Below are 27954 nucleotides of genomic sequence, written 5' to 3'. Positions count from 1 at the left end.
ATTAATTACATGGCTTAACTTTTAACATTGCGTTAGTGCTTTAGTAAAGTTTTACCTAATACTTACTAGAATATATATTGATATCAATACATCTTGTTTAGTTAAGTTTAATATGGGAAAGATTCATCGGGACTTATTATTGTTTATATATGCTTAAAGGTGCGACTCATTGAACTATATGATAACTATATTATTATGGTGCGATCAAGGTGTATATATATATATAAGTGGTCTTGTTAACGGTAACACTATTGATAACAATTTAAAGCATTTGATTTTTTGATTCTTAAAATAATGACAATGAATTGTTATTTCAGTATTTCTTTTCGGCACATATAACTAGTAACTATATGGTTTCTGGTAATTGGTCAATCGTGGTTTTTACATTTCAGGGTTATCTTTATTTACGTTTGGTATGCGGCGTGCGTTATTCTATGTCATGTCAACGGCTAACGGCGTATCTGAAATTACCGTTTATTTGACATTTTGTGTTTGACAAGTTACTAGTGACTTGTCGGCTATCTACATCTTTTCCATGCTGATTTGTTAATGATCTAACTCCTCGATTATTGTAGATTTTTCTGGTTACTTTTATTCAAAATATCATTATTTTTGATTTTAATTAGTATTCAAGCATATAAAAATGGTCTTGAGTCCTCTTACGTCCAAACAAGTTTTGGAGTTCTTGCCTTTGAACACGTGGACTGAGGTATGTTGACAAATTATAATCGTGGATTTTCATGTTTAATATAATATTATAGTGGGTAGGTATTAACATTATGTACTTATTTTTTGTGCTATCATTATCGTTATACAAGAAAACTTTGTAGTACTAGTAAATGTACAATATCATATTGTCAATATGTAAATGCTCGCTTAAGTTTTTAAATGGTGACTTGCAGATCCAGATTTTCTCAAGTGCAATGGGCGTGCAGTTGGTCTCAATAATTGAAGAGCCATATTCCACATATTTCATATTATAAAAAATATAAAATACAATTTTTACAAAGCTTAAACATTTTATATAGTATATTAATATTTTCCCTAATCAAATGTATTGTTTGATGATCCGTAGAAAATAATGGATATTTTCGATATCTTGTTTTTATACAAATATACAGTCTTTGCACTTGTTATTTGTTAAAGAAAAATTGTAGCAGTTATAAGATAACTTGGCTCAAACATATAATATTAGTGGTATTCTGTGTTTTATGTATTTTAAGATCAGAGTTCTTTTGGTTGCTGTTCTTTAGTTATTGGTTTATTATTGAACTGCTCTAAAACCTAATATATCTCATAATAACTAGAAACCAGCTATATGCACATGTATGTATATATGTATTAAAATAAATGTTTTAACTTAGGGTGAGAGACAACTAAAGCTGAACTGAATATCAGAAATTTCATACTTTTTATCTACAAATAATAATGATTAATTTTTTTTAAATATTTAAGATTTTAATATTTATTTAATTTTCATAGATTCATTTGCTTCAAAGCGATTTTAAAAATGTATATATAGCAACAACAAAGGAAAAAATGGAAAAGCGATTGAGAGATATGCAATCGATTTCATTACAGAGTGGCTCTTATGATAAAGTTACAACATTTAAAGTACTTGAAATAGTTGCTGTTGAAATTAAAGGCGAATGGTAATTTATTTATTATAAAATATGAAATAATTCATTTTAATTCTACTTAACATAAAATCCAAAATATGCACTTATAATTTATGTTATGTGTTTATTTAGGTATAGAGGTAAATTAATTAGTTTCAATGAATTTCAAACTGACAATACCAGAATTGAATTAATTGATATTGGCTCTATTTATCAAACTAAGTTAGAAAATCTGTTTGTTCTTCCATATTATTTTATGTATGAACCATTAGTAAGTAAAAGTTACTCAAAGGCTTACATTTAATTCATCTATGCTTAATAATTTTTATATTATAGGCTTTACCGATTATGTTCAAGAATTTTATTCCGAAGAAAACAACGTTATTTATAAAACCTCTTCTGTCAGAAAGTGTAATTATTGATTTTTAACTTGTAGATAATATTATGTATAGTAATTAGTTTTAATTGTATTATTTTATTAATATCATTATTATTTTGTTATTCATAGAATCTACATGAAGGTATTGTTCTTGTTGATGTTAACTGTAATGATAAAAAGTTAGAAAACGGTGTTCAAGATAATCAATTATTGAAATCAAAAAAAGAGTAAGTTAATTAATTTTACTAAAAATCCAAAAAGCTTTAAATCTACCATTTCATGTTGAAGATAACCTGCTTACTTAAACTTGAGGAAACTTAAAAATAAAGATCCCCTTGTCAAACAATAACCAATTTTCCTTTCTATGTGGTTTTTTCCTCTTCTAATTTTTTGTTACACTTTTCTTCATGGTCTTGTATCATTATGTGCTTTACAAATGAGAATCCCTATTTTTCTATTTTAAATTATTAGCTGTAAGTTCTTAACTTCTTGTTTCATTGGGCTTTAGCCTGTACTGTTTTAAAATATATATATTTCATCAGTAACGGATTAAGTGTTAAAGACTCCAAGATCAAAACACAAATTTTCCAAATAATAGGTTATTAGTACTAAAAATATGTTGACTTGTTCTTAAAATATGAAAATTATGTCGTCAGGAGCAGTTCTTCGCTTGCCCTTCATTCGACACGACTGTATTTTTATAAATTTTTATAATACAGTAAAATTCCGTTACAATGAACTCTAGGGGACCGAATTTTTTTTTGTTGTAACGAAAATTTGAATAAGCTCTTTATAAGTCCTGCTTTTCGGCAGGAGACTTCTATGACTTGTTATAACGGAACTTTTTGTTGTATTGGTATTCTTAGTAATGGAAATTTACTGTATTTGGTTATGGAGGCCATATTTTATGAATATAGCCTACTGAAAATAAGATAGTCTGTTATCACTGCTTTCAAGATTTTTAACATACAAATTTATTTTAAATTCACATGATTCCTTTATTATGATTTTTTTAGTTCATTATTTTTTAGATTTATTTTAGCATTAACTCTATTGATGATTTAAAAATGATAAGTGTTCTAAACATGAGTAATGGTCACAATTATAGTGAATTGAGGTAAAACAATAATTTTTTTTGTTATATCTAGTGGTGGTATGTTAAAATATCCCTAAAAAATATTCTTTGATTATTGTAATAACATTAACAATGAAAAAAGTTTTATTTAGTCTACTTTTAAATTGAATAATATTTTTAATTGTTTAAATTAGTTGCTAAGTAATAACATTCTATGTAAATAATTCCCATTTAAAAATGTATATTAAAAACAAAAATGAATAGAAAATGGTTAATTTTTGTTACACATTAATATCCTAATAACAGGCTGACTTGATATGTATTTGCATATTTTTATCAGTTGGTGATAAAAATAGTTGACTTATATCAACATTTGTTACCTAATGTTTATTTATTTTAAAAATTTGTTGCATTTTTATGGGATATTAAGATTTTGTGCATATTTTTAATATTTCATACATTTTTAAATACTTTCAACTTTACTAATCAAGAATCATAAAATCATGATTTAATATTATTATTGTTTATGTTAAATTTATAAGTATCAGTATTTAGCAGGCAAGCTGATACTATAGTAGTACAGAGCCCAATTTAGAAAATATGGGCCCAGGGCAATATAATTTTAGGGGCCTTAAATATTTGTTAAATGAAATTTAAAAAAAGACAGTGAACATTAAAATAACATAATTGCATTAGTGAACAAAATTTTTATTTACTGAATATAAATTAATTTTTAATACTTGTATAATATTTAAATATAATTATTGACTATGTATTAGTTTTAATAGTATCAATACAAATGAAAAATATTAATTCATATTTACTATTATACATTATGTAAATGTCTAAGAAAAGTAATTATATCAAATTTCACAGTGCCAATTTAATATTTAATCAATAGTGGCCATGGGGGCCTCATATAATATCAGGGTCCAGGGCTGCAGCCCCCCTTAAGTTGGATTTGAGTATGTTCCTTTATTATAGATTACAAAGTATAGATTTTGTTATAGATAACAAAATATTTTTGTTTGTTTTCAGATAAAATAAATTTAAATACTATAACACTACATTATTTATTTTTATCAATAATTTAAATCATTTGCAGTATTAAACAAATTATTATTATTGTATTGGATATATTATTTTTTTTTTTTTAAGCAAATTTTGGTTATTTTTAGGGCATACCATGTATATTTTTAATAGGTTTTTAGGGTATATAATTGTTTGCTCTAATAATAACAATTAACACATCACTTACTATCATGATTTTTATAGCAGTAATAGAGATTTATGTTTAACATATATGTTTACATGGAATATAAAAATAGAAATAATTTTGGAGGTGTTTGGTTTTGTAATATTTTTAAATAGATATTTTGACATTTCACCATATTTAATGACTATTATGTATTTAATTAATATGTTCTTAACTTACAACTCATTTTAAGTTCATATAATGCTTGTTTTCATTATAATTTTTGTAGTTAGTTATTAATTTTTAAATTTGTTTTACCAATAGCTCTTTTGATGATCCAAATATTATAACTGTTGAAAACATGAGCAATGGCCACAACATTAGCAATGGTCACGACATTAACAATGCTCTCAATAATAGCGAATCGAGGTAAAAATGTTAATAATTTTCTATTTAATAGTTATATATTTATATTATTTTCATATATTTGATTCATATGCTAATAGAACATTTTTTATTTACTACAGCTTATATCTATCTAGTAGTTCCAGAAAAGGTAGCATTTTTAGTCAAGAAAAACTTAACAGTATGCCATTAAAAAATGAGGATTATTGCATTTTGACTTATTTTGAAGATTTCACTTGTTTATATGTCGGAAAAGCTATTAAAAGTGACACAGATGATAGTTATAATTTCTTTGATTTTGACATTTTATGCGAAACTGCTTGTAGTACAGGTTAAATTAAATTATATTTAAAATATATTTCATGCTGGTCTTATAATTAAAACAAAGTATTTTAAAATGTCTGAAATTTGTAAATTGAAAATAATTAAGTTTTATTATTTTTGGTACTTATTAGTTTACTTTTGACTATCATAGTTTTATCCTTTAAGATTATCTGTGATATTAGTTCTTTATGTTTTATAGATTTTAAATTGTAATACTCATAATTTAATCTAAGTTTGAAGATGAAGGTTTTACACAATTTTTTATAGCATTTCTTTAATCTTGTTTCTTTAGTTCGAATAAGTATAAACTTAATTATTTATTTATTTTTATTATTACAAATTATATAAACAACTACTAACTAATTTTCATTGCAAACATTTATTTTTTTTTATAAATCTATATTATCTGCTCACTTTTAATTTATAATTGAATATAACTACAATAATTGATGCATTCATTTATTATTATATCTATAATTCTATTTTTGTATCAACTATATACTGTTTTTTTTTCTCATGGAAAGTATTTTTAGGTTGTATATAGTTCTAAAAATTAATGATTTTTTAAAAAATAACTGAAAGTGACAGTCAATATTATTTATAATATGTTTTTTTAAGTATAATCTTTAACAGTGGCTCAACCAGGGGGGAGGGGTCCCAAAATTTCTCCAAGGCCTAGTATAATAACCTATGTATATAATATTTAATAATATACCCCCCTCCCTAATTGTTTTTCTCTTTGCACCACTGATCTTTAACACCATTGTTAATAATCAAAATTGTAGTGAAACTAACTAAGTTGTATAGTAATAACAGATATTAGAGATAACCAATAAGTACTTAATTTAAAGTTTATTCACTGTTATTTATTTTTAATTAACTGCAAATCAATTAACTAATTTATATATTTTGATTATTAGATAAAATACTTAAGTATGATCCTATTGTGGGAGATATTGTCAAAGTTTTTTCGCCTCAAAATGATGGTTTATTCAGAGCAAAAATACTAAAAAATAATTATAATGGAAGTTATGATGTTTTCTACATTGATTATGGAAACATTGAAACTGTCCCATCAAATGTTATTTATGAATTGGCTGATGAATTAAAGAAGGTATTTATTTTATACATATAATTGATTATTTTATTTTTAAATATTAAAGTGGTTTTGTTATAATCAAAAATTCTATTGCTTTTATACATTTCAAATGTGATACCAGAAATAAAACTAGTATTTTTCAAATTATGTGCTTTTCTTGATTTTCATCATAAAAAATATGCACATTATCATTGAGTGCTGTCCATTGTGTTCTTATAAGTTATGCATAAATGGAAAACAGGCACATTTCATTTAATGAGTGTTCTGCATTATCATAATTCAAATTTAACTGGTTCAAATTATAAAAACTACAAAGACTATTTTAATGACCAGATAGTATTCAGATGAATTATTAATATAATATTAATATTTGATAAACGTGATATCACAACCAGTTAATTTTATTATGTTAAATTTGTAGATTGTATACTTTAATTTATGTGAAGAATCTAATGCAATTTAATCAAAAAATAAACTATTAAGCAAATAATTGATTTTTATGGAACCAATATTTATCAAATAGTTTTTAAGTCTGTTTTAGAGTCAAAATTATAATTCAATTACTATTTATACATACATTATTTAATCTATATTTATATGTATTCTTATTTGTGTAAAATTTCAGCCTGGAATAGCTGTTAAAATAGGACTTGGTAATTTAAAAAATATTCAAACTACTGAACAAATAAAAAATATGTTTAACCAGTTTTGTGACAATGGAAAGCTGTTTATGATTGTACGTAATGTATAATAAGTATATTAAATATTATTGGGTTATTAGTTTTAGAAATTCTTCTATGTTTGAATATTTCTATATTTATAATTAATCAAACAATAAGAACATATAATTTCTTAGATTAGGTAATTATAGCAATAATTTTAATAATCAATAATCATATTTATGTTTACATTAAATAACGAGTTGTACTGATTAATGCTACATAATTTTTAGTGTAAGAAACTTATAAAAATACAAATATTGATCTCCAAATATTATATATAATTTATTTATATTTAGTATAGTTTTTAAATTAAACTGTTATTTATTATTTTTTTAGGAGTTGGATGAAAGATCTAAAAATTGTCTAGAAAATGCGAAATTGAAAGATATAGATAATGGATCATGTATTGATTCTAAATATATAATGAAATACACATCAATACAACCTAGTAATATTATGATACTTATTATCTCTATTATTAATACTTTATTTTATTTGTGAACTGCATAATAATATGTATTTAATTTATTATTGTCTTATGAATCAGGAATTATGCCTGTACAAGTTGATGAAAGTATTTCAATAGTTCATAGTAATAATAGTCAACTCTGCGATTTAAAAAATAATGATATAGTTTTTTTAAAACATTTTGAAGATATGAATAGTGTATATATTGTAAAGAATGTACAACAATTAAATGATGTGATTTTAAAAATGATGACTGATAATAGTGAGTTTATTTTTTGACAAAATTTCTTAAATATTTTACAAATGATTGAAATTGCCATTTTTTGGACTTTTAGCTGCTGTCCGTAAAAAAGAGTTAATTGTCGGAGATATTGTTAAAATTATGCTTAAAAAATCTCAATATCGTGGAAAAATTAAAAAAATTGATGTTAATTTGATTTGTGTTAAAAATATTGATTTTGGATACTGTGATTTTGTTGAGGCAAATTCTGTTTGTGAACTATCAGATGATTTATTAAAGGTTTGATATTAAAATTAATTGCATTTCTTAAACATATGAATATGTGTATTTATAATTTTGTATTATCTTTGTTAATATATGTTACATATTATATATAATATATGATTTATTCATAGTTGTTGACACTTGTTGGCCAGTGTCTTGTCCATTTTTACTTATGTATAGATTTAATTACTTTTAAATTAAAGGTTTACAATTATTTATCTTTTAAAGGTACTTAATTCTATTATTTAATTCTATCAATGATTGAGTATGATGTATTTTAAGGTTCATTTTCCTTATTCATTATTTCTAAAATTGGTCTTTCTGTGATTTTTGTGTCGTTTTCATCATATATTGAATGCATTTTGTAAAATATAATATATTATAGATTATGTTTTTATTTTTTGAGTTTTGCTAAAGTTAACGGTTTATTAGAAAGAGTGTTAGATAGGATGGAATAAGAGAGTAGTATGGTTAAAGCTACCTACTATAGAAAAAATTAGGAAGTACACAAGTTGAGGTGGTTTGGTCATATTATGAGAGGTGACTATGGAGGCAATGAGAGTTGTTATGGAAATTAATATAGAAAGAAAGAGAGGCAAGAGAAAAATCAAATAGAAGACGGATAGAATAGAAAATAATATAGTATAAATGATATAATGGTGTGAGTAAAGTAGATATATGGGACATCCCTATAGAGGTATAGTATGAGGATGGCTGACTATTAAGTCAGGTATGAAGGACAATGATATGGAAAAAAAATAATATTATCTTGTGTTTAGTGTTACACTTAAAATATGATAGTTTCTATGAATATTCAAAAATATGATTTTCTTGTGTTATCTGAAAAGCACGATTCTTTTATATTTATAACTAAAAATTAATACTTTAATTTCGTTATCTACATTAAATATAATTTTATTTCTTTATGCTTTATCACTATCTAACTATGTTTTAAATGTTTAGAGATTAAGAACACTTACATTATATTAAATTGATGGATAAGCTAATGACTTAACCTAATAGATATTGGCTTATGTATATTGAATCTAGTATTGTTATTTAAATAATATGATTATTTTGGCAGATTCCTGGATTAGCTATAAAGATTGGAATTAAAGGACCTTTAATAAAGAAGACACCTGACTTAACTGCTTTTATAGATAAAATCGAAAGAATTCCATTATATTTAGTAAGCTTTAAGTCATATTTTTTAGATATATTATGTAAAAAAACTAATGAATTTCCAGTTAATTGTTAAATGTATAGATGTCAATTTAATGTATAGAAATGCAGAAAATTATACATTATTCTTGGTTATTTGGAAAAATCAACAATATTAATTTAATTTGTAAATTTTAGGAATTTGAAGAAGGAAATTCCAGTAGATATCAAGAAATTATTTTAAGGAGAAAAGATAATTCTGAAAATATTTTTGAAGAGTTTTTAAAATCAAATAAAAATCAATTAATTTGTAATCGTAAGAAAATTGTAATTTTTAATATTCAAAATGTGTTAAGTTAACCTTTTTTTTTTTATTAATAGAAATTTCAAACAAATGTGAAAACAATGACACAATAATCAAATCTAGTGAAAGCTTTATCAACAGTTTTGAAAACATTACATTAACAACTGGGGATTATTGTATTGTTTCTTATTTCAAAGATTTTAAAAATATTTATTTATGTAAAGCTGTAAAAAATGAAGCAAATGATTATGAAATGCATAATTTGCCTATTATTTTAAAGACCATGGATAGTAAAGGTTAGTTATGTTTAATCATCTATGTATTGTATCAAATATATTAATTATTTAATTCTAAATTGTATAATCTTATGTTTATTAAAAATTAAAAATTATAAGAATTAAGTATACAATTTACTTGTATTAGGATGAACTATTTATTAATACGTAATTAAATTATTTTAGTATCAAAAATAATGTGTATAATGATTTGCTAATTATTACAATTTATATTAAAATATTATGTCTTTTAGATCGTAATGCTAAAGTAAATCCAGCCATAGGAGATATTGTCAAAGTATTTTCACATTTGTTCAGTGATTTTTATAGAGCTAAAATATTAGATATTGACAATAACCAATTCCATGTTTCTTATATTGATTTTGGAAATACAGAGATTGTTAGTTCAAATGAAATATTTGAACTTTCAGATGAATTGAAAATAAAAGTATAACAAAAAGTTATGATATATATGTAATTAAATTTTATTAAAATTATTTTACCTTAGACCAAATTACCAACTCCAGTAGCGATTGAAGTTCCCCCAAATGCCAAAACAACAAATGAAATTCAAATCTTTTTTGATAATTTAATAAATGCTAGTGTAGTTTTGTGTATTGTAAGTTTCTAACTGTTTAAGCTTTTATTATTATTGATTATTAATTAAAAATGTTTTCCAGGAAAACAAAACACAAAATATTGATGGTTTAGAAAACATTATTCTAAAAGAATTAAAATCTGGTAGATTAGTAAACACTGAATTATTGAAATTATTACCTGTTGAAAAGATACCAATTAATAATTTTGAAAATTCTAATAAAACACATGTTGTAGATGCTAAATGTGACAAAAATCATGATTTAGAGAATGTTAAAATATTAAAGAAAACTGTGGATAGTTGTACAAGTCAGTATTTTAAATTAAATATACTATGAGGGATATTAAATTGCAATTTTTTAATTATTTTATTTAGGTTTGAAATAAAAATTTAAAATATTGATGTAGTAAAAAAAAATTGGTTATTTTTGTTTGATTGTCCTAGAACATTCTATAATAATACAAAATAATATACTAGGGGCACGTCTTTTATCGAATAACACTCAATTCAAAATCTATTAACTATTTTAAAAAATTTAGTTTTTTATTTTTTTTTTTGTATGATAACATATTTTTATTTTTTATATTTTAAAGCAAAATTTTTTTCCAAGTATTTGATTATTTTTTATTTATATATTTTATACTATTATTACTATTATTACTGTTATTTTTGTGAACTCTTTAAATAAACCCTTCACCCCACCAGCTTTTTGAGCTTATTGGAGAGTTGTAACAACTTTATTGTCATTTATCTTTTGTATTTCTTATTCATTGTAATCTATTATATTCTATAAGATATGTTCAATATACAATATGGAATTTATTTGAAATTAAATAAATAATAATAAAAAAAAATTGTTACCTAAAAATTGAAATTTAGATGAGTAGCTTAAGTCATAACTTCAAATACTTACAAACAAATTGTCTAAATTTTGATTTTTGTGTACTGAAATACTTAATAAAACATTCTGTTCCAGAAAATGAAATTAAAAAAGTTAAAAAGTTAAAAATTATTACAGTAAAAAGTATTAATAAATTTAAACTTTAAAAATATATTTAAAAAAAAACATCAATACATTTTGAAATAAAGAGTGTTGTTCTTAAAAGAATCGCCCTGTATAATAATATATTATTAATATAATACAAAGTACATATATATTTAAATAAAAGTGAATTATTTTTTGTCCTACTATCCAACTATTTTTATTTACTTTGTATTATTATAAAGTTTTTTAAAATTTGGTTATTGTGGTTGTCCCTTAACCTCAATATAATATATTTTAAATCATAAAACTAATATATTAAATACTTTTTTTAATTTTTAGCTGATGAGAATGTTGATTTAAAAATTGAAGAAGAAAAAAAGTCACTAGACTTTAAATTTGGGCCACTTAAGAATAGAGATTTAGTTAATTTAAGGTATTTTCTTGATTCAACTTCTGTATTTGTTTCTCGAAGTTCTGAAGAACATTTAAAACTGTTTTATGATGTAACTACAAGAACAATAGAAGATAACTGTAAGTATCAATAACTAATTATCATAGGATTTATAAGGATGTTAAATATTTATTAGAAAATTCAGTTATTTATTTTGCTTTTATTAGTTTTTATACTTAGATTAGGTAACAATCATATTTCTTAATTTTATGAATATTTTATTAATGAAAATGTATGATAAAATAAACTATTTAATAAAGATAATTTGAACTCAGATTAAGCTTAACTTTTGTATCTTATGATATCTAATTTAACATTTCAATTATCCATTACAGTGCTATTCAATGAGACACATTTCTGTAGTGTAGCAGAGCAATTACTTGTTTTTTTTTTTATATGTAGCTTCTAAATATAAAATAAATTTGACTGTAAATGCAAATTTGTATAAATGTTATCAAAACTTTGAAAATAATACCAAAACTATAGTACCTATGTAAATTATGCAACATACAATTGAAAATTTGGGATCTTTGATACATAGAATATTTAATTTATATCTTTGTTCTTTTTATCTACTTTCTATAATAATTAGTAAATGTTTAAAAGTTTGTGTATAATTCAAAGTGTATGATATTTGGATTTCAAAATTAATCAACCTTGTGATTGTTCAACATTATAAAATATTGTTTTTTGATTACTATGAAATGTATATTTTAGTATTTAAGTTCGAATTTAAAATGTATAATTAATTTTTTTTCATATATGTTTGTACACAACACTTTTAGACTTACTCAAATTTATAATAAAAAGTAAACACTTAGTTATTGTATTTAGATAAATATAATACAATTGTTCATATCTATCTATCAACTAACTATTAACTATTTTTTTTTTTAATTAAAGCGAGAAGGAAACAAATAGAAATTAAAGTAGGAGATATTGTTAAAGCAATATTTCTTGATAATATGTATAGAGCAAAAATACTTAAAAAAGTTGATCATAATCGTTTCTATATTTCTTTTATTGATTTTGGAAATGATGAGATAGTTCATGCTGATGAAATTTTTGAATTACCCGAAGAACTAAAAAAGGTTATTATATTTTATAATTTAATGTTGTTATATTGATAAAATTAGTTTATTATAAGTTTAATAATTTTAGTAATACATTTATGCCGGGTTGCATGAAACTGAACTTAAAATTTATTTAATGAATAGTTTTATTGAACCGTTAATTATTTTTACAGACGTGTTTGGGTTGCACAAACCATTCAATAAAAATATAGTGGTATTAAACATGATACCAAGATTTGTGTAGAAGTTTAAGCTTATTACAGAAAAAGTACTATATTAAGTTCTATGGTGACAATGTATTACTGATACTTACACGTGATAACTGTAGGTTTATCGAATGATTAAAATTTAAAGAGCCGAAATCGGCCCATTAGTTTAGTGAGCTGGTAACCTATATTTTAACGGCCCAATAAAATTATTGAACGTTTAAAAATTGTTTAATGGATGAATAAAATTTAATCATTTGTTAGCGCGCTAACGGCTTGTTAAACGTTTAACGGACGTTCATGTAACTCGGCAATAGTATATTAAATTTATATAATTATTATTTTATTTTTTAGATTCCTGGTTTGATTGTAAAAATTGGAATTAAAGGATCACCATTAGTTGAAAAATCAAATGATTTAGTGTCAAAATATTTAGAAGATTTAGAAGACGAATCTTTATACATTGTAAGTATTTTTAAGCATTATTTATATATTTGTTATCAGTGGTGGATTTAAGATTTATTTTAATAATAGCCGGTTCTTTGTAAACATAAATGAAGTACAACATTTATCCGTGATAATGATATAAAAACCGGTATTTGTTTAGTATGCATGACCTACCGAACTGATAATTAATTGATAAATAATTGAAAAACAGTCGTATTAAAAATCATAAAATTAAGTTATTTTATTATTACAGATTACGGATTACATTCAATATCAGTCAACAAAATATTTATAATTAACAAAAAACCTTCATTCCAAATCATCTCCAATTTTACTACATAATCCAAATATCCAAGGTCCTTCTAGTCTGCTACCATAATTTCTGCTTGATGAAAGCGAATTAACTAGATTTATTTGATTTTCTTGATCACTGTTAGAATTGGAGTCTGCCGAGTTATCTTGTACTTGTGCATGACGCCGATCACCTAGCAACAGTCTTCCTCGGTTATACTTTCTTTTCCCTCTCAATAATGATTCATCAATTTATACCTCTATATTTTGTCCTCCCATTTTTTGACGTTTTTCAAACAATGAACAACACATGTCTACACAAATTTAACCAGTCAACTATAGTTGCATTTGAACGACCTGTTAAATCAGTTTAAATGGGTAAATCATGTGACCAATAATAAATGAGTTCTAGTATTTGATCCAAATTGAGATTTGAATTGCATCTTGCATTAAAATCAGTATATGTATAAAATCCATTTGTTGATCGTATTGATTTATATGTCTGACATCCTTTTTTAATACATCGTATAGTGCTGATTTCTCGAATTTCACCTGTAGCTAATCGTTTTTTTCTAATGTAAATCTTTGTTTCACTGTGACATTTATGGCATAAATTAATTTTGTCATTCTGTAGTAATAGTTTATTTTTTTGTAAAAATTCTAACACGGTTTTTTCAGAAGAAATAATAGCATACAATTTGACTGCTAACATTTTAAATTTTAAATATACACGATTTAAGATTAACGTCTGAACATGTACTGACAATATAGTTGATAAAATGAAAAATCTATTGGTAAAAATTACTTAAATAGTTATATTATATAATATTAATATAATAAAATTATACAGATAAGCAAGCATAAGTTGTCCATCATCAATTGTCCGTACCTATAATAATAGGTATAAATAATTGTTTTGGTAGATCACATACTAAACTCGATTTTCACTCGGTAGGTCACATACTAAATAAATACCAAAAAACATTTTATTTGCAGACTATTTTTCATATCAATTAAAACCTTATTTTTATGTGTACTAATCACTGTATATAAAAATACTATTTGTATATTTTAATATTATTTTTAAGACATTACTTCTTTATGTATTTTTATTGTCTTATAAAATATATGCAATAAAGCAATACATGTACAAATAAACAAGACATTTTGTATTGTTAACTTTAATGTTAGAATAAATTTTGACCTATTATCAAAAAAGTAAATTATTTTTAATCTTGTTTAAAAATGTAAATACAGTTCGTAAAATTTATAACATAAATCGGTGCCTATATTATATTTGTAGAGTAGCAAGTATTTATCTAGTATTATCTGTATAATTAACTTTAATTTGATTAAATAAAGACAATTGGTAATTTTGCTAATTTGTACTTTTAAATGACATTGATTTAAAACAAAATATTAAATTTTAACAAAATATGTTATATGATAAATCCTAACAGTTGAATACCTCTTGAGTTTTTAAAAAAACTTTTAATTAAAAATGTTAAATGCAAATGTTTGTTTTTTTTCGTGTTTTACAAGAAATACACAATTTTAACTATATAGTTTGTCACAATTTTATTTTAATCTAATCTTGCTAATTACATTTCCTCCAATTCTTAATGCTCTTATTACCAAAGACTAAATATTTTTGTATAACTTGTCCTCGTGTAATTCTATATACTCTACTACCTATTATATCTTCATCAATCTGAACCTATAAAATATTCCAAGTTTGTTTCATTATCAGCTTTAATTAAGGACCATATTGTTTGCTATTTACTATTAATACTCTTGTTATGTATACATTTAAATTGTGAGTCTTTATTTTTACTTTTATTGTTATCTATGTATATAATTGTCCATTTATAATAGTTTTCATAATTTTATTTAAATAAAAAATATTAAAACATAAAAAGTTTAAATAAAATAATATGTATTATATTAATTTTTTTATGTGATATACAGTTATCTATAATTATTATTACAGATGTGTTTAAATTAATTAATTGATTATATTAAGCAATTTTTTTTGGTATAAATACTTTTAGTTAAACAATTCCTTTTAATGTGATTTACACATATATTTTGTTAGTTATTAAATTTTAAATTTATATGTTTATTAATAAGTTTTAAAATTTTAGGAATATGATGAAGAAAACCCGAATGGATTAAAAGAAGCTAATTTAAAAAGAAAAAATGGTTCTGATATTTTTGACGAATTATATAAAATTTTGGGAAAACCAATGGTTACTAAAGGTGATCATTTCTTATTGATTATTATTTTTATTAAACAACAAATACTTAATATTATTTAAATTAATTAAGTATTTACTTATTTTTATAACCAATTTATCGACTCTAATATTAAATTACTTATAATTTTATTTAAGCTTAACTACTTATTTTTTTTTTTTTAAATCATATTTCACATTTTTAACACATGACAACATTTTTTATTTTGGTAAGATGTCTTATTATTTATTATTGTGCCTTAATATATTGTATTATTGGTGCTTTTAAATTTTCTAATATCTTTTCAATAAATTAGCTATACTGAATGTGCTCTACAGAATACATTTATAATGTGCTTTCTATGTATTGACTATTTTAGTAAAGTGAATATTTTTAATTTAACTATAATATGATACTATGCAATATAATATCATAATTATTATTGGGGGTATATTTTATTATAATCAAAATGTATATAAATTCTCTTACTCTGAGAGTGTTTATGAGCCCTTATTGGTTTTAAATTATTATTATTGTCAATATATTAACTATTTATTATGATATTTTTTACAGAAGAATCTATAAAAAAAGAACAGAACAATACTAAAAATGAGACATTGTTAATAAGTTCACCTAAACCAGAAATCATATATATTGAATTGAGAACTGGTGATACTGTTTTTTGTAGTCATTTTGAAGATTTTAACCATCTATACCTTTGTAAAAGTTCTAAAAATAATACTATACCAGAAAATTATAGTATGATGATTGATTCTAAAATGGCAAAAGGTAATAGTAATAATTATATAAATTATTTATAATACAAGATATCTATTTTAATGTAAGAAATTATATTTGTTTATTAGTATTTTCTATCTAAATTTGTATAGATAATTTTAAAATTAAAAACAACTAAGTGAGTTATTCTAAATTCTGAATTATGTTACTAAATAGCCTTAAAATAGAGCCTTAACAAAACTTGTTGCTGCTCTGTACCATTTGTTGTATGCAAATTATATATTGGATCCATCATAGTGACCTACTCAATGATGAGGTATACTCCACAGTCTACACACACTTAAACAGGGGGACTTTATTTTTGAGGTATCAGTTTTAACTCTATTAATTACATTGATGTATGAGTGTGTCGGAGACAATAATTGTGTTGATTTTAAAGTTATCTATTAATAAATATAGGTTAATACTTTTTCTATTTGTGTCAGGTATACTATTTGTACTTTTTAAAAATTCATACAAGCACATATACAGTACGTTTAATTAAAATGTTAAACTAGAAATATGAAATATTTTAGCTGGATAACCTTCAATTGAAATGGGAATTTTTGATTAAGATAGAGGATACTAAAATATGTATTCTTAGCCAATTTTTAAAATGTTAACCTTTTTGGTATTCGCATGCATAATAAACCTAATATATCAAAAGATTTCAAATGAAAATTTAATAATTGACAGTGACTTGTGTTATTATTATTTTTATTTATTTCTATCATTTATCACCTTTGAGTAAAAATAGTTTGATTTTTAACCTTGGAAGTGGTTTTTGGTAACAAATTGGATCTAGTTGGCACTGAGAGGGATTAAGGTCAAAAATAATAATTTTTATGCAATACACGTTTTTAACTAGTGTTATTTTTTAGTATGTTAAAGGGCCGCTACACCAGCATTGGTTTTCTCTGTTTATTTCCCATATATTATAGAAATAAAGATACTCGTATTTCCACAAATACGACTCTGGTTCAGTTTAAGGCTAAAACACCTTTTTTATATTTTATAAAGAAGAGTATTTCCTGTGCATTTTCCAGATAGGTTTTTAATATTTACAATTTTGAATAAATTATTAATGGTTAAAAATAATCAAAATTATTTTAAATTAAAACATACCCTTATTTATAAACAATGTAAATATTAAAAATCTATCTGGTAAATGCACAGAAAATACTCTTTTTTTATAAAATGATAATAGGTGCTTTTTGCTTTAAATTAAACCAGAGAGTTGTAATCGTGGAAATACGGAGTATCTTTGTTCCTTTAATATTTGGGAGTAAGACAAAGAAAACAAATGATGGTATAGCGGCCCCTTAATTTTAATTTAACTATGAATATTACTAGAAACTTTAAATTTTCACTTTAAAAGTGTTTTATTATCATTTTCTAATAGGTATAAAAAAAAGTTAAGTGTATATCCACAAACATTTCTTTTAAGTGTTTGAATTTAGAATTTTAACAAAATTTGTCAAAATCACAAAAACTAGCATATTTTGTATTTAAAAATACATAACATTTTTAGTAACCTAAGAATTGAAAATTGAATCAAGGTTCTTGACAAGTGTTGCAACTTATATTAAAAAAAGATTCTACTGAAAAGTCTAATAACTTTTCACAAGTGTTTGAAGTTCAAAAATTTTACAACATTGTAGTATTCACCCATAAAATAACTCTTTTCCTCAATTTTTGTTATTTTTTTGTTGTCAAAAACGAATAACCATAATATTAGAAATTTTCTCCAAATGTTTATGTTTGCATTTTCCTATAATTGTATAATTTTTAAAAGATATTAATTCTGAGCTATTAATGGACAATTGAGATTTTTTTGATTTTTCTATAAATGTCATTAAAAATGTATTGAGTCAAAATTTCTGAATATTCAATACAAAATCCCATGTATTTGTAAGTTGTTCTTGTATCTGTACAAAAATATTTGAAAATCCTGGAAATTAACATACTTAAAATATTTTGTAAAAAAAGTTTTTTTATTTTTATTTATTTTTGTTGCTCAAATTTGAAAATGTAAAGACAATATTTCTCTTAAATTCATATTGGAACTTCAACATGTAAAATTTATGTAAACATAATTATGTTTTATATGTATTTTAAGTTCAAATTTTAATAAGGTTATTTTATATTCTAGATGTAAATGTGGATCATATTTTAGTATAATATTTGTTGTGATGCTACAAATATTGTGGAGTTTAAAAAAAAAGTTTTTAAAATTTTAATTTTCGAAATGTTTTTAATTCATTTTATAATGTACCTATTTATATTAGAAACATAATGCGTTCTTGTGGGCCATAGTATAGTGATCCACTTGTTACTTCTTGTAAATTAGAGTAGTAACCACCTGTCAATCTTTTTACTTTTTTTAAAATTTAAATATGAAATTATGAATAAATATAAAGATTATTTTGTATGTATAAGTTAATTTAAATTTAAATATATTATTGAGTATGTTGTAATTTGCGTATTGTAAACTTATAATTGTGTTTAGATATATTGTAAAACAATAGTTTACACTTAACATAAAATAATATTTTATTTATTTTAGATATTGTTGTAAAAAAGAATCTTAAATATAAGGATATAGTAAGAGTGAAGTTTGAAGAGAAAATTTTCCGTGCAAAAGTACTTGATAAATGTGGACATAAATATTCTGTATTTTTAATGGATATTGGAAAGAATATAAATGTGCTTGCTGATGATATCTTTGAACTTCCAAGTACCTTAAAAAATGTAATACCTTAGTTTTAAAGCTAATGTGTTTTTTTTTTTGTATTTATGCATTAACATTATTATTTAATATATTTATGTATAGATTCCTGGTTTAGCTCAAAAGGTTGGTCTTAAAGGAACACAAGATTTAATAATTACTTCAGATGTTAAAGATTATTTTTATAACTTGTGGCATAATGATCCAATTCCATTAATTTTAGTAAGTTATCTTATTTTTTTTCTTGGAAAAACTATACTTATAAAACTTAATATGACGTTATACCTGAATGTGTTGTCTCTGTCTTACTAACGCACATCATAGCAAATTTGTGTTCAGCAGAACATCTTTTATGATGTTGACTTTAATATTAGAGTTAATTTACCTATAATTAAATTTAAAGCTAAGAATATTATCTAGAAAATGTTATATGCTTTTATTGATATAATTTTATAATGATAATATAAATAAAAGGATGACATTTCCTGGATAATATTCACACCTTTAAATTTAATAATAGGTAAATTTACTCTAATATTAAGCCAACATCACAAAATGTATTCTATTGAACGCAAATGTGCTATGATATACGTTAGAAAGACAGATAATACACGTGGGTATAACGTTCTTTTAAGAATGTAACTAAATTTCTTTTTTTAACCATTTTAATAGAATATTGATTGATTAATTGTTATTTGCTTCGACAGTTCCTAATATACTATTTTTTTATTTGCTTATGTTTTGGTTATAATATTTTTATATAAATTAAGCAGCCCACAAAACCATTTTATTTTAATAAATAAAAATATTTTTAGTATTTATGTACTAATAATTATTTTATTTAACATTTGGCCTTAAAGTACTAAAATCTGGTACAAAGTAATAAACCATAAATTAATTTAAGACATAATCGCATAGAAATATAGTAATGTCAGTGCTCTACTTGGGAGGGGTGGAAGGGGGGCAGAGTAACCCAGCTAATTTTTCAGAAATTTTAGCGTACTCCTTATATTATTTTTAAGGGTAATGCACGGGACACTTCATTATTTTGCTTTTTTCTTATCATAACTCACGAAATACCATAATAATTTTTCTTATAGATTATTTCAAAACCACATCTCTACAAATAAATAGTTAAAAATTGATGTTTTTTTTATTTATTTACTTTTATTATCCTTTTAAGTTCATTATTATTTTTAAATATAATGTATATAACAGGTCTAACCATATCTTATTTTAATTTAGGTTCAATAACGTTAAATAAGTAATGGGGATGCTCTTTTTTTAAAAGTAAACAGAGTCCTCCTACTTTAATTTTGCTAAGTCGAACACTGAGTAATGTAATACATTAAGTCTAAAAATTAATTAATATTATTTCAAAGTCAACTTTTAAAACATCTGATAATTAATAGCTGAGCTGTGAAGAAATTTACTTTTATTTTTTAATTGTTAGATAACTCCATAATAATTTATATTATTAGTTATTTAGTTGAAAATTATGAGCTAAACTCTTCAGTTTAAAATAGAGTTAAAAATATATTTATTTGAAAATGTTAATTTTTGAAATGTATTGCTATAAAGTTTATGTTTCATTAAAACGTTAAAGCAGAAAACAATAGTTTTTGCATACTTTTTTCTTTGCAAGAGTTTTTATAAATTTTAGTAGTTATAGTATCACATTAATATTGATAATATCTTATTGGATTGTGTAGGATTTTATTGGCATTAAAATTATACTGAATAATTAAATTATGGTTTTTTTAATTATTCCTAATTTGAAATATAGTTATAAAATTCTAATTTTGAACTATTCATTGTAATATTTTCATTTTTTCAAGTTTAATCTAAGCAAACTTATATTGCTCTCAGCTAATCCATTTAAAAAACAATTACAATTTTGGTTGGTTACAACAATTTAAATATTGTAATTTCTTTTACATGAACCTTTGCTTCTCTATGTTTTCAAAAACTGTACTCATCACCAAAATATAATATATTGTTACATTCCATTTTTTTAATGGATCAATTATATATATGAATATTATTCTTGATTCAATTTATTTAAAAGTTTTCACAAAGTATTGTAAGTGTATTTATGAAGTAAGATTTTGTAAAAATAAAATTCTGTCAATATCATGTACTTGATTAAGTCATGCTTATGAATATTAAGATTATATAAATTTTTATTTTAAAATGATGTGATATGTCTACCTTGTTGGTACACGTTTAATTTTAATTTTAATATTAATTATCTCGTATAGAAAAATTATGTATTTAGATATTTTGTTCATCTTAATTCTAAATAAAAATTGTTATTTCTCTTAGTCCGCTTGTCATTTATATAATTATGAATATGAAATTATTATATTTTTGTACAGAGATATGATGAGGGCAATTTCAATTATTTAAATGAAGTAAATTTAATAAAACAAAGTAATGGACATGATATTGTTGATGATTTAATCAAGATGTGTAGTATATCTGACATGTCTAATAAATCTAAACCGGCTCAAGTAACAAAAAGTAATGGTAAGATAATATTCATAATTTCTTATAAGTTATAAGCTTTAATTTTGTGTAATACGTGTAATTATTACTTTTGACTTCTAAGATTATTTTATATGTGTATTGGTTTTCTACATGTATTTTTTGTTTTGAGCTAATTATTAATAATAGTCTACTAATTTAAAAAAAAAATTTGAATTATTTTTAAATTAATATGTTTATACCATATCCTCAAATGTGTTTAAAATAATATAGTGTATTTTTCAATAATTTTCAGGTTCAAATATCAATAATTGGCAAATTTTAAGTGGAGATCATGTTGAATTTTTATTTGGAAATAATGTTGACAATATTTTTGTAAGAAAAATAAAATTATATGAAGAATTTAAGAATGTTTTAGACCAACTAAAAGAAGAAAATTGTAAGATCCAATTTTAAGTTTCATTTATTATTTTCAGTACTAAAAAATAAACATCAAAAAAATATTAAATTATACATGCAGCGTTGGGGTATCTTAATGATAATTAAAAAAAAAATTGAAAATATTAATTAAGAAAAGTTATTCCAAAAGTCAGTTCTGTCTGTTACGTCCTGTATATTAGATATGTTATTATAAAATTAGCATTTTACTAATATTAACCTTTGGTTTTTAGTTGATCAGCTTATGAACTTTTAGATTAATATTAAATTAAACTTATAGATACTAATATTTTTTTCTTTTTTATAGGTAAAAATTACAAACCAATAACCCCAAAGACTAATGATATTGTTGCAGTGTATTCTACAAAATTTAATGGGATTTATAGAGCTAAAGTCAACATACCATGTTTTGATGATACAAATAGGGTTAAATGTCTTTTGATTGATATTGGTCAAATTGATTTGATATCACCTAAAAATGTATTTTCATTGCCCAACTATGTATTATTAAATAAAGTGAGTAAAAAATGTACAAAATGATTAACAGATTAAATTTACCTGACATTGTTAACATAAAATGAACTGCTTCTAATAACGATTTCCTGAAGGATTTTCACAAATGAAATTATGAGAATGATTTTTGTTTCTTGTAAAACACTAACTAATTGTATAAAAGCACACTGTCTATTAACAATATTCTCAAATAGAAAAGATCAGACTTAAAGGTATTGTTTCCCTGCAGTGTCAAACAGTGGAACAGCACCACGTTATAACGCCCAGATATTGCAGGGAAATCATACCTTAATGCACATCACAATGCTACACGCTTTTCATTGACTTTACGTTAATTGTAATGTCTTTTTTTTTTTTGTTAAATGTGTGTGTTAACCGGTTTATAGAGTACGGCAGTGGATTATGATGTATTGTAATTTAAGTTAGTCAAGTTTTTTTTAAATTTAAATATTAAAGCTTCAACATTGGAGGTTATTAGCCTGTTATTGAATTTAATATAAGTATTGTGTGTTTTATAAAAATTGTATGTTACATTGTATACTCTGTTCCAAATAAGAAGACTTGCGCAAACGATCAAAATATGTTCTGTTTGCAATTGTAATAAATTGTCTGCCATCGATCGCAATGTGAGCTCGTCTGTTGGGCATGTCAAGAATTAGATTGTGAATCAGATGACACACACACACACACACACACACACACACACGCAAACTTGCACAATCATATATTATTATTAAGATAATGATTTGACGGTCGAAACAAGAATAATACGCCATTCCGTGACTGGGCGCAACTACAACTATGTGCGCCTCGTTAGCCCCCCATGCGTGAATTTGGTGTGTGTTGCTGTATTGGTGTATACTTCTCTACTATGTGTTTTATGGTTAATAGTTTGTAGCAATGTTGTATATTGGTTGAGGCTCCTTATCAATTAAATATGAGCGTGTGAGGGAGTAGTGCCATTTTGAGGTGGTTGTAATATCTCGTCGTCAGTTGAAATGCCTATGTTTTTAAAAATATTTTCAAGTTTGTTTGATATTGGTATAGATTTCCAGTGATTTAGCTAAGATAAAAGGATTCTTTTATTTTTATTAGAACTTTTATATTAGTGGGTATGTTTATTGAAGGACTTACTGGACTTAGAATAGTTTTCATAGTACGATCAGCACAAGTCTTCCTTTTCATTTCTTATGATACCAATGTGGAATGGTGAATGGTATTCACATACATAAATTCAATGCTGTTTTTTTTTGTCCGAATTAACTATGCTTAAATGTTTAGTTATTATATTTATTTATAATTAATTAATAAACGAGAAATAAAACACAATTATTTTACTGAAACTTAAATAATTTTATGTCACACACAATTAAAATGTAAATTATGTGTAGTAAAATATACAAAACAAGATTGTAAAAATAAAAAGTTAACATTATTTTGTAAACAATATTACATTTGTTTTATAGTAATTAAATATATTAATTACTTATAAAATTATATTTTCTCAGGTGCCAAATATGGTTCGTAGAGTGACACTTGCCGGTATAAATAAGATCTTTAATACTAAGATAACTCCATATTTATCTTCATTGAAAGGAAAAGCATATATTATGGTATTTTAATTTTTATAGCATACCATACCGGCACATTTTTAGTAATTTTAAACTATTTTGTTTTTATAGGAATATGATAAGAAATCTGATCAATGGCATAAGCAAGAAGTTGTGTTAAAAGAAATACAAAGCAATTTGTCCATTAATGATGAAATACAAAAATTATTTTCTGATGATGCTTCTTCTGTTCCTATATCTCAACAGCGACGATTAGAAAGAAAAATTAGTAATCATTTACTATTATTATCTATTTATTTAATTGAGTTGTAATAATCATAAATTTTATTTTCATATTAGTCCTGCCCGAGCCAAAAGAAAGTACATTGGAAAAACCATCTCATCCTATTAAAAGTGGTTCATCTGTTTTCATAACTAATTTTGAAAACTTCAATTCAATTTTTATTCGTGATGCATCATATGAATTTATTGAGAACTTTAATGCATTTAATAAAAAAATGTTAAAATATTATAGAAATGGTATGTATATTCATATTATAACTTATTTATTAAGCATATATATTTAAATATTTAGTCTATAAATTAAATTTTTTAGCTAATGATGAAATCGCCAAAGAAAACTTGAAAATTGGTGATAAAGTATGTGTACAGTCATTATTAAATGTAGTAATGCATTCTCGTGCTATTATAATCGACATCATTGATAACAAATACAATGTTTTTTATCTGGATTATGGAAATACAGAACTAGTTAGTGATGAAGATATAATGGCTTTGCCAGAAGAATTAGAAAAGGTATTTACGTAGTTAAGTAATTTATAGGAATATATTTTTTTTTTTTTAAAGTTTTAAGTATGTTATATAATTTTTTGTAATTGAAAACCTATTTTGAGTTTTTCTAATATAGGATTTTTATGGGTATGCACTTGTAAATATATTGTTAAATTTTTAAGTTGTTAGTTATTGAAATACACCACAATAATAATTGTTGTATCCAGCAATTTATATTTTAATATGTCACTTGATTTTTATAAATTTTGGATCCTGTAGTTTGGGGGAAAAAAATCTCGAGAAAATTTATTTTTGATTTAAATAATGATTTAAGAATTTATTATTTTTAATTTTATAATTACTATAATTGAAAGGTGGGCAGGAATAACGTTATATGTAGCAATTTGTAAATGTTCAGGAACAACTAAAAATGAAAACTGTATTATACATTTTTTTTAATGTTATCTGGAACGTACGTAGCACGTTTTTACATATTCGACTATAATACTATACCATTATTTTATTTTTTTTTGTAGGTACCTTATTTAGATGGTTAACATCACTACTAGATAAATTGTTTAAACTTGTCATAGTTAAATAGGTAACACAATAGTGATATTCGCACGTCTCGTGTCACGTTGACTTACTGTGAATAGTAAACGTTTAATGCACATAACACGTTTTAATAGTTAACTAATCGCCGGTTTCTAAGTTTATACACAATGATTATGTACGATAAAAACATTCTGGGAATTTTTTGATTCTTAAAATATATCGAGATTGCTTCATAGGATGTTATTCCCGTCCACCTTTCAATTGTTGGGCATGATCTGAAATTCTAAAAAATTGATTGACATCAAATTAGTAGCTGTATTTGAAACTAAAATTCCATGATTTATTTAATATTGCATTATGTTTTAAAATTTAAAATGGGCACTATTCTAATGTCTTTAAAAATGCCACTCTTACAAGACTTGAAATAGATTTATACACCCATTCATTATTATAATATTCTTAGTTTGTATGTAAAAATCTAAAATACTCTGTTTATATTATGTTGATTATATTATAATAGATAAAAAGGTTTGTTTTGAACCTAACCTATCTATGTTTATATTCTAATTTTAAATTCATGACATTTTTAGTTCCAAGATTTTGTCATAAAAGTTCAACTACAAAACATGCCACCATTGAATACCAACAATGAAATTCAAATTATCAAAAATCATTTCAAAAAAAATTTTATTACACCCAATGCAACACTTTCTATTGTAAGTAATTATCATGTCATAAATGTATATTTAAATATTGTTTTGTAATTAATTTATTTTATTACAATTTTATTAGTATTCAATTTTAAACATTTTGGTTAGTATTTATTTTAAAAATGTGTTCTGTTTAACATATTACTATCTGTTGAAGGATGAAATCTGTTTTGCTGGTGTTTATTATTGTTTTTTTTTTCATTAAAATGTTTTCTATAAAATTAAAGAATTGTTTGTTTTAATTAATAATTTTTTTAATATTTACTTATAATTGATAGGAATTTAATGAGTTCAATCCAAAAGGTCTTGATGATGTTGTTTTAAGGACAGAGTATTATAAAAAGGATATTGTTGAGGATATTAGAGACTTACTAAATGCACCACCATTGAATATTAAAATAACAGGTAAAAATGTGGTATAAGTATAGTTAACATAGTATTTTTAATTTTATTACTAAAGTATTACAATAAAAAAATCTGATTATAAATTATAGAAGTATTTTATTTGTGATTCTATGAAGTCGTCACTTGGAGTATTTTTTAAATAATTGTATCATAATCTTAAATCTTTTATAAAAAATATAACCATTGGTTTTATTATAATAATATTATTATATCAATTATTAATCATTATTTCAGTACATATAATAAAAACATATTATTATAAATTTATTTTCAGGGCAAAATAAAAATACAGAACAACAAACTTCATCTCCTGGCATATTTCCTTACCCTGCACGAAGACTGTTATAAGTTATAAATTATTGTTATTAAATACATTGTGTATCCAGTTTTATTTTTTAATTTTTTCTTATTAAAAAGAAAGATGCTTTTTATTTTATACATTTTTATTCATTAACTATTTTATAATTATTAATTTTGTTATTAATATTAATATTTTATACATTTTAATAAAAGAAAAGCAAGATAGCTTTTGTGATTTTGTAATAACTTATTTTTGTTGTGCAAATGCAATTTATTGTTAATATCAATGCAATCCTTATTAATAAGATAGTCAATCGACTATATATATATTTTATAGATAATAAATTTTATTTTGAGTTCAAGTATTTTAAAACCAGTGTGTGAATTTATAACATATCTGTTTTAATAATACTTATTTAAGTCATGATTAAAAATAATTGAATACCTATAAATTCTAAAATAATATATTAATTCCTATATACATACCACTGAAAAAAATGTGGGAGAATACATTTTTGGAAGATCAAAAGTTCTCGGTACTTTTCAAAATGATTGGAGAATAAATATTAGTAATTTAAAAATAAATAATCAGCATTTTTTAGATATGGTAATGGTATAAATATCAAAATATTTTAGCTCTTTATGATGTTGCCTATTTATATATAGTTAACAGTTACAATTCTTTTTTTTCGGTTTTCTAATGAAAATGTGTGTGAGTAAATGTAATTATATTGTTATATCAAGACTAATTTTAAGGTATTTATAGATATTTGGAATTTGACCAAAAAGCTTGAATTATAATTAATATTAGGTTGTATTAGGTATTAAGTTGTACAGCAATTTAGAATGATTAAAAATACAGAAACATTTTTTTTAAGCCTT

At 23.2% G+C, this 27954-nt stretch overlaps 1 protein-coding gene across 3 annotated transcripts; it reads left to right on the top strand.

The window, feature by feature from the left end:
- Nucleotides 1-33: 33 nt before the first annotated feature.
- Nucleotides 34-27194, top strand: LOC113557019. 3 transcript variants are annotated; one of them, XM_026962301.2, is made up of 35 exons: nt 34-159; nt 1483-1652; nt 1752-1890; nt 1956-2030; nt 2128-2225; nt 4593-4697; nt 4796-5004; nt 5918-6111; nt 6722-6832; nt 7155-7266; nt 7366-7548; nt 7622-7806; nt 8876-8980; nt 9151-9268; nt 9334-9552; nt 9786-9979; nt 10040-10150; nt 10212-10437; nt 11454-11645; nt 12469-12656; nt 13199-13309; nt 15727-15841; nt 16391-16606; nt 19161-19345; nt 19428-19544; nt 21701-21851; nt 22105-22248; nt 22555-22763; nt 24269-24373; nt 24443-24599; nt 24671-24850; nt 24927-25126; nt 26248-26373; nt 26646-26772; nt 27047-27194. In XM_026962301.2, the coding sequence occupies exons 2-35, from the start codon at nt 1540-1542 to the stop codon at nt 27118-27120; spliced, it is 5094 nt and encodes a 1697-aa protein (XP_026818102.1). In that variant the 5' UTR covers nt 34-159; nt 1483-1539; the 3' UTR covers nt 27121-27194. The 3 variants fall into 3 exon arrangements, with proteins under 3 accessions (XP_026818102.1, XP_026818094.1, XP_026818110.1); XM_026962293.2 differs by lacking the exon at nt 34-159 and adding an exon at nt 294-709; XM_026962309.2 differs by lacking the exons at nt 34-159; nt 1483-1652; nt 1752-1890; nt 1956-2030; nt 4796-5004.
- The last annotated feature ends 760 nt before the right edge of the window (nt 27195-27954 follow it).

This window comes from Rhopalosiphum maidis, chromosome 1, assembly GCF_003676215.2.
Source record: "Rhopalosiphum maidis isolate BTI-1 chromosome 1, ASM367621v3, whole genome shotgun sequence".
NCBI classification, from domain to species: domain Eukaryota; kingdom Metazoa; phylum Arthropoda; class Insecta; order Hemiptera; family Aphididae; genus Rhopalosiphum; species Rhopalosiphum maidis.
The sequence above is the reverse complement of the archived record's forward strand: the minus strand, read 5'-3'. Positions and strand labels throughout refer to the sequence as shown.

Excerpts from the sequence above, each read along its gene's own strand:
- LOC113557019 (XM_026962293.2), top strand. The coding sequence starts at position 644 with ATGGTCTTGAGTCCTCTTACGTCCAAACAAGTTTTGGAGTTCTTGCCT. Across the intron at positions 710-1,482 it reads CTTTGAACACGTGGACTGAG|ATTCATTTGCTTCAAAGCGA; the intron begins GTATGTTGACAA and ends TAATTTTCATAG. Across the intron at positions 9,980-10,039 it reads CAGATGAATTGAAAATAAAA|ACCAAATTACCAACTCCAGT; the intron begins GTATAACAAAAA and ends ATTTTACCTTAG.